This window comes from Conger conger, chromosome 11 (assembly GCF_963514075.1).
Source record: "Conger conger chromosome 11, fConCon1.1, whole genome shotgun sequence".
NCBI lineage: Eukaryota > Metazoa > Chordata > Actinopteri > Anguilliformes > Congridae > Conger > Conger conger.
In genome coordinates this window covers 39,860,942-39,869,042 of record NC_083770.1, presented here as the reverse complement: position 1 = coordinate 39,869,042, position 8,101 = coordinate 39,860,942, and the positions used below count along the sequence as shown (strand labels likewise).

The window sequence follows — 8,101 nt, the reverse complement described above, 5'->3', positions numbered from 1 at the left end:
ATCACAAGGTGAGATCAATATTTTATACAGGGGAAAAAAGTTTTTAAAGTTAAAATCTTAAAATAGTTAAATAATTAAAGGGATGCAATTCCACCACAAGCTTACACTGATAAAATGGATAAAAAAAGATCTCACTGGTTGGAAAGGAGAGCCAACACAATAAAATGTTCAGTGTGTTATATGAGAATCAATGGGGGTCAAGTACTCTCGTATAATAGAGGAAGAGTGCAGAGCAGAAAAAGAGAGAAATTTGTTTTGGCTTGCAAAAAAAGGGGTGCTTATCTACAGGAAAAATAAATGCAGCAAAAAGGGTTTGGACAGCAACGCCCTTTTTAAAATGTGTATTTAACCATAAGGATGCGAGCACATTTCAGAGACGGACTCCTTCATCAGAGCGCTCATGTAATGTATACACAGTACGAAAATCATAGAATTTACGAATTTATGAATGTGCTGGACCAGAGTTGTTTTAACCCCAAATGCTATACTGTGTAGTTTTCACCCCTGGCAATATACAATGTCGCAGTTTGTCCCTAACGTCTCCCTCAGAGAAAGCACAGAGATGACAAGATCACGCTCGCCTCCCCATCCCCCGCCAGGCCTGTTCCTTGGGTTTTATGGGTGTACCTAAGCATTTGTGGCTCCGCATAGGCGGTAAGTGATAGCTAACGTTAATAATGACAAGTCAAACACTTGACCTATTGACAGGGGAAGGACCTGCCACGCACAGGCCCCCCGGACGCCCCCAGCTCCCACACCAGGCAGAGGACAAATGGCACAAGTCATCGCAGTCATGAAGCACTCTGTCGACAGCAGCTGATAGTCTGTAGCACAGGCTCCACCACTCCCAGGGGCTCATAATTGCACTCAAGTAGAGACAGAAGATAAAGGCAGATTAATGGACACCATCAGCGTGTATCTGTCATTCGCCTGGCTATTCCTCCACTTGCTGGTACACAAGACAGAAAGGCCGAGAAAAATATTTTAGCACTCTGAAATTGCTATAATTTTCGGTGCTTGAGGGACACACTGTAATTTGAGCACATCTGAAACATCTTTGTTCGTCTGGAAAAGGGGAAAGACAGTTCCAGGTAAGGTCTTAGATCCCTTCTTGTGTGTGACACCCATGTCCTGAGGGGTTTTTGTTGCCCGAGCCCTGACACTATCATTAAAGACGCTCTCCATAACAGAGAGAGGGAGAGAGGGAGGAACAGAGAGAGGGAGAGAGGGAGGAACAGAGAGAGGGAGGAGCCTTCTAGGCCCCGGGTCAGAGGTTCAAACCAGCCCTGTGTGTTGCTTTAAGGGAACGGTTCACAGAAGTGTCAGCTTTGATGTCGGTGTCCTGACCCACGTTTGTACCTGCTGGGGTCGTTCTACAGGTGCCACTTAAACCAGGTGACTCACTCAGCCTGCGTCAATGTCCGTAATGGCGGCTGCAGCATCCGCTGGCATTCCCTGCACAGCTGTCTTTGTTTTGTGAGAAAATGTAGGGTATAGGGACTATATACCCCCACACACACACTCACCGCCCCCCTCGGTCAGCCCAGAACAGGCTATTTCTGTGTCCAATCACAGCTTCTGTCAAGGAAGACTTTCCAGTGCAGCTTGAACTTTGACCCCACGCCTTCACATTATTCCAACACCATCTCTGCGCCTCCTCCCTCCCATCGCTGCCTGTGATTGATAGGACCTGAGGGTCTTGTGTATGTTTAAAAGAAAGAAGAAGGAAAAGGTGAGGGACGGAGGTGTGTTTGGAACAAATCGGTAAATCTTCCCAATTAAACCTGACAGCGCTGGCGATTCTTTCTGACAAGCTTACAGGTCGCGTAATCTCCGCCTAGCTTTCTTTGCCAACTTCTTTCCCCTCTCAAAATGATTTATCTGGGCCTTGACGTCGCCCCCTCGAAAAGGACAGAGCCATTTAGGAAAGGCACCCCCGAGTGTGCACCTCTCCCCGAACGGGAGACAAAGCCGGCCCAATAAAGCGCTGAGTTACCGCTGCAGTCCATCACTGTCACCGCAGCCACACCCAGCTGGGAAAGCCGCTAGGCCTCGGAATGTTGACCACGGGGTCACAGGACTTCTGTGGCAGAATTCCTGCAGAACTAAAAAGATCTGGACAGGAGAGCTGCACATGTTTCTTCGGAGATAGATAGATAGATAGATAGATAGATAGATAGATAGGAAGGAAGGAAGGGTACTTTATTATCCTATTTTGTGGAAATTTCCCTTTGGCCTGTCACACAATACAGGCCACACACAACCCAGTACATAGACAACACAACGTGTTCCAAATTGGGTTCACGAGGTCAACTATTGTCATTTGCATAGTTTTCCCATGATGCCCCTGTATATATACTCTTCTAATATTTCATAATGTACTAAAAATGTGTATTAACTGTATCTATGTAATCTATTCTGTGATCTGTAGAGTCCATGATGCACTCAAACCATGGTAATAACACTTTGTTATTGTAATGTCTTAACCCAAACTATTATTCACGTAAGGCGACAGGAAGCATGGAGCAAATAATAAATCAATAAATACATTAATATATAAAGAGTGGTGATCTATATTTACATGGCCATTTACAAAGGGATGACAAAGTGCAGTGCCTTTGTGTGATGCTGTACCTCCTACAGATCTATGTCAAATGACCTATATTAATGGACAGAGGCCTTTTTGTAAGTGTGTTGTGTGCTCCGTGCTGCTTGAAGTTATGTGACCAGCTGCTACTGCTATAGCTGTGGTTACAAATGCAATATTTTTTATTTATTTGTATTTGGGTTTTTTTGCTCGCTTTGTTAATGGCTATGAATTGTCATTACAAAGTGGAATGATGGGTGGAATTAACACTAATCCGTGTTGAGTTTCCGCCCTCCCCCGCCCCGTCACATTTCGGCAGAGCGCCAGAGCGGACAGAAAGGCCTCCAGTGTAAGTGCTGTGACACACAATGCCCAGCTGACAGACAGGGGACCGGCAGGCTGAACTAATGTTGACAAGCCTCTCCAAAACAAAACAAACAGGCGTCACCTGTGAGTTTCTCTGCAAATATACTCCCTGACTTTTATTATTCTTATCGTTCTTATTATTATTAATAATAATATTATTATTATTCATGTGGATGCCTGGAAGCATAGGCGCTTTGCATATGCGGAGGAGGTATGTTCGTACAATGTAGGCTATTACGAATTTCGCCCATAGGTTATTAAGGATTAAGGCTGACAAATTTAGCATACAATTCAGACTAAAGAATTCTGAGCATCAAAGCTCCACCGACTCCAACTATTCCGAGCTTCTTCTAATAGGTCCTGTCAGGCGTAATTTTTAAGTAATTTAACCAATTCATCGTATAATTAGGTTAGCAAAATTACCTCATTGGCGAATCAGTTGGCAGTCGGCTAATGCAATAATTATATTAAAATTCCAGTATCACAGGGAGACTTCAATATGGGGTCGTTCTTGCTTTATTAGATTTAATATTTACAGATATTTTAAGCGGCAGTAAAGGAACTGACTCGACTGACACGTCGTGAACTTTATGGCTACAGTTCTGCGCATTTCTGTGGCTTTTGCTTGTCAACGTAGGCTGCTCTTGAACTGTTTTTTTTTTTATATAAAAGCAGTTACTGGGTGATATAAAATCATTACAAACATATATTGTTGTTCATTTTACATAATATTACCTATGACTCCCTTAAACTACCATTGTTATACATAAATGGCCATACTTTAGGATGCCAGTGTAGCACCACCGTATGTCATTACTCGATGTCAAAGGGATTATATTTTATAGTGTCAGACAGTGCCGTCGGGTTTGACAGTCTTGATGAAAGGCAGGCAGACGCAACATACTTGGGTGAGAGCTCCCTCAGTCAGCCCAAAAAAGAAAAACATTAATCGCAGTGTTTTGGCATTTAACAAGTTGATCATTGGCAGGAGTCACCACCACCAGTACTGTAAGAAATGTGCACGGAAACGGAAGATTAGGTCGGCACATCTGAAGATTTATATCCTAAGCACTACCAGAGAACTTTAATGACAGGAGAGAGAGAGAGAGAGAGAGAGAGAGAGAGAGAGAGAGAGAGAGAGAGAGAGAGAGAGAGAGAGAGAGAATAACGCCCCGCCCTAAAGGGACAAGCGCCAACCCTCTCATTACAGATGCGGGCTACGAGGATTGGACAGCGGTTGTTCGCTTTGAAGTTCTCCTTCAGATCTACAATATTTGAAGTGTTCATGGTAGAGAGGAATGCGCGTTGAGAAAGAGAACGGAGTGCTTGTTGGGACTGCCTATGCGTATCTGGCGCGGACATCCGCGTTTTGGGATTTCTTGTTTTTTTCCAATTTCCCCTATCCCATATTTCTCTCAGTCTTTCCGCTCGTAGACGGGTCTATTTTGGGTTTTCTTTCCCTTCTTCCCCGTCCTTCCTGACAGTAGCAACCGTGGTGGAGACTATAGTATCTTTTTTTCTGAAAGAGAAACAGGAGAGAAGACGGATCGGGGTTGGAAGCGATGAACCGCAGACGATAGAGTTCCTCTCTACTGCTTTAAGGCTAAAAGACAATCACCCGCTTTGATTTTTTGTTTTTTTTATTTTTGCTGGGACGACACAAGGGTAAAAGAAGGCTTCGCTTGGATTACAAATATATATATATATATAGGGCGCGACAGAAGGGCGTACAGTTTATTGATTTCTGTAATGCGTACATAAATGCTTTCTGAAATATCCCACACCGCTCCCCTCGCCCGAACCCTGCTCCGCTTCGCTCCAAATGAACGATACTCCCGGTGAATCTCACGCACGTAGAGGCAGTCAGACACCCGGGCGGACCAGCAGCGACAGTGACGGCGGCAGAAGCGAGTGTTCCTCCAAGGACCTCGATACTAAAAAACCTGCGGCGACTGTACTCCCTCCTTCGGATCCTACTCGCCAGGCAAAGCGGCTACCAATTCGGATTCTCAAGATGTTGACCGCGCATAGCCACTTGCTTCACCCGGATTATCTCCAGCCCCTGACCTCTGCGCCAGTGAGCATCGAGGTAAAGTATCCATTTTGCCCTCTCCAATGGCGTAATATTTTCACTTCGTAATACCGCTATCCGCTAAAGCAATCGGGTTTAATTCCCCAATCATAGCTTTACTTTGAGCTTTTACTAAGATGGATCGCGGCACTAACACCGCTAAAAAAAAGAAAGTGTCACCGGATTGTAATGTTACTGCGTTTTTCAAGATCCTGCGGCTTTCATCGGGCGTTGCTGTGTACCTCCCTCGGAAAAAAAAACTTTTCTGTGCATAGCCTAAACCTGTCCATGTACTACGGTAGCCTTACCCTCGTTTATTAATATCATGTGAGGAGCAAGACACTTTCTGCTACCTGTCTGTTTTGTTGTTTCTGAAAACGTCTATCCACCCAACATAGCCTACTAAGAATCGGTAAAATAAATGTCAATATATATATATATATATTAAATAGACACTTTATTTTGTTATTTATAACACTGCATTATTGCATTTTTTGTAAAAAATAAAATAAACGCCTGATAAAAATGTGACTATTTCCGTTTATGTTCGTACTTTTCACACTCGGAATCCTAGGTACAGCACACATTACGCAATGTTCTCCCATATCGACAGTGGCGATTCGCCCTTAGAGATTCGTCTTCTGACATCGTTGTGCGGTTGAGAACATCCTTATAGATTTTTCTCTTTCTTTTCTAGCGTTATCACATATCAGTGCGAACGTGTCACAACACGGTTATTATGCAAAGCAAAGTCTATATTATTACGATTATTATTTTACATTTTGTACATTTTATTTGTCACGTACGTTTTCGTTCATCTTTGTCGTCCTAAGAAGTTCCTGAAGCGCAAGTTCCTTGTCCCATTATTCACCGAAGGGCACATTCATCAACGGTCTAGCGAGCCGTGTCCAGTTCATTTGTTTTTGTCTTCTTTGTTTATCTTTCTCTCAAATTTCCTGGATCACGGATCGTATGCTTTTCCAGAGAACTTTAGCCTACGCATACTTATTGTACACTCATGTAACACCACCCGGGGAAAAACGCAAAGAGGCTTACGCAAACCCAGATAAGCAACATATATCTTATCATTTATTTGCTTTATAAATTATACTGAGCTAATGATAATACCTTTGTTAGTCGTCCAAAATGTGATTTATGGATTGGTTGATTTATGGCTAACAACCTAATGACTCCACCTTGTAATAAGGATTTTGCCATTGATACTGCGTTTTGAAATACCTTTGGTATTTATTTTTACAGCCAACACTTTAAAGGCAGTTGTAAAAGCAAGTTTTTACTAAATGTGAACTTTTAAAGAGTTAAATAATAATTTCAGAAATACAGATCAGCCCTTTCCCGGTTCAGCCAAGTCATCCCACACTCAGAAATAAAGGTACATTGGAAGTACATTTTTGTTCTTTAAGGACATGTCTCCTGAATGTACACGGAATGGTTTAATAATGTTAATTAGGTACTAATAAGTACCTTTTACAAGCAAAAAAGGTACAAATTAATTACTAAACCCATGGTTAGGGGTACAATTTTACGCACCTATAGGGTACCACCCCAGTGACAAGCTTTTAAAAAAAAAACATTTTAGGCACTTTTTATCTGAGGGTGCAGCATGTTTTCGATTGATGGGTTGAGTTGCTGTGTTGAATGCCCACTCACTGTGGCCTTTCCCCGCTCCCTGCAGCTGGACGCTAAGAAGAGCCCGCTGGCCCTGCTGGCTCAGACCTGTTCCCAGATCGGGAAACCGGACCCTCCTCCCGCATCCAAGCTGAGCTCCATGTCCTCCAGCAGCCTGGCGGATAAAGACTCCAGCGGCCAGTCCTCGGGATCCGGCCTCAAGCTGGGAGCGGAGCCGCACCAGCCCGCGGAGGACAAGTCCAGCTTCAAGCCGTACTCCAAGCTGGGCGGAGAGTGCCGGAAGGACGGGGCGGGGGGCGGAGCGGACAAGGCCGGGTTTCGGGTGCCGGGCGGGGGCGACCGCGGGGCCGGCGGCTCGGCCGTCTGCTCGGGATTCCCGCCCCACGCCTCGGCCTCTCCCAACTCCAGGACTGGCTCCGGATCCAACTCCGGGTCTTCCCCGCAGCACAACCAGCTGCAGCCCCACAGACAGGCCTCGCACTCCCCCTGCCTCTCCCTGCAGGCCTCGCACCCCCAGGGCCTGCACGGCAGCTCCAAGCCAGCAGGGGGCGACGCCGGGAGCACGGACTCCTCCAACGGAGGCGTGAAAAAGGAGGCGGAGACGTGCAAATCCGCGTTGGACGGTGCTCAGCTGGCCAACTCCAGCCACGCCCGAGCGAGCGCTAACTCCAGCAACGCCAGCTCTGACGGGAGCCCGCACCACGATGCGGGGAAGGACTCCAACCCGCCCCCGCCGGGGAGCCTGGGGGGCAGCCACGTAGCCCCCGTCTCCCCCTTCAAACCCGGCCACTCCGTCTTCCCCCTGCCCCCCTCCGGGATGGGCTACCACGGCTCCATCGTAGGGGCCTACGCCGGGTACCCCTCCCAGTTCATCCCCGGGCTGGACCATACCAAGTCCGCTCTGGTCGGAGGGGGGATCGGGATCGCGGGAAAGCACCCGAGCTCGAGCCCGCTAACCGGAGCCTCGCCCCCCTCCTTCATGCAGGGCCTGTGCCGGGACCCCTACTGCCTGACCTACCCCAACGCCCCCCACCTGGGGGGCAGCAACTGCACATCCTGCGTCCACGACCCCTCCTCCTCCGCCCTCAAATCGGGCTTCCCCCTGGTGTACCCCACCCACCCCCTCCACTCCCTCCACCCCAGCTCCCTGTCCTCCAGCGTCACCCCCACCCTGTCACACCCCCTCTACACCTACGGCTTCATGCTGCCCAACGAGCCCCCGCACCCCCACGCCTGTAACTGGGTCTCCGCGGGGGGGCCCTGTGACAAACGCTTCTCTTCTTCGGAGGAGCTCCTGGCCCACCTCCGCACACACACGGCCCTCTCGGGCCTGGACAGCAGCAAGCTCCTCTCCGCCTACCCGTCCTCCATCTCCTCCTCCTCTGCCGCCTCCTGCCACCTCCACCTGCCGCCTCCGGGCTCCCCCA

General features: G+C 47.5%; 1 protein-coding gene across 1 annotated transcript in view; it reads left to right on the top strand.

Annotated features, from left to right (window-relative positions):
• The first annotated feature begins 4,259 nt into the window (after window positions 1-4,259).
• The window catches only part of znf703 (zinc finger protein 703), a 4,849-nt gene continuing 1,007 nt past the window's right edge, over window positions 4,260-8,101 (top strand). The window contains exons 1-2 of the mRNA XM_061260966.1: window positions 4,260-5,042; window positions 6,721-8,101. The exon at window positions 6,721-8,101 is cut by the window's right edge and continues 1,007 nt beyond it. Coding sequence (XP_061116950.1) covers window positions 4,776-5,042; window positions 6,721-8,101 — 1,648 coding nt within the window. The 5' untranslated portion in view covers window positions 4,260-4,775. The remainder of the gene's footprint in view (window positions 5,043-6,720) is intronic.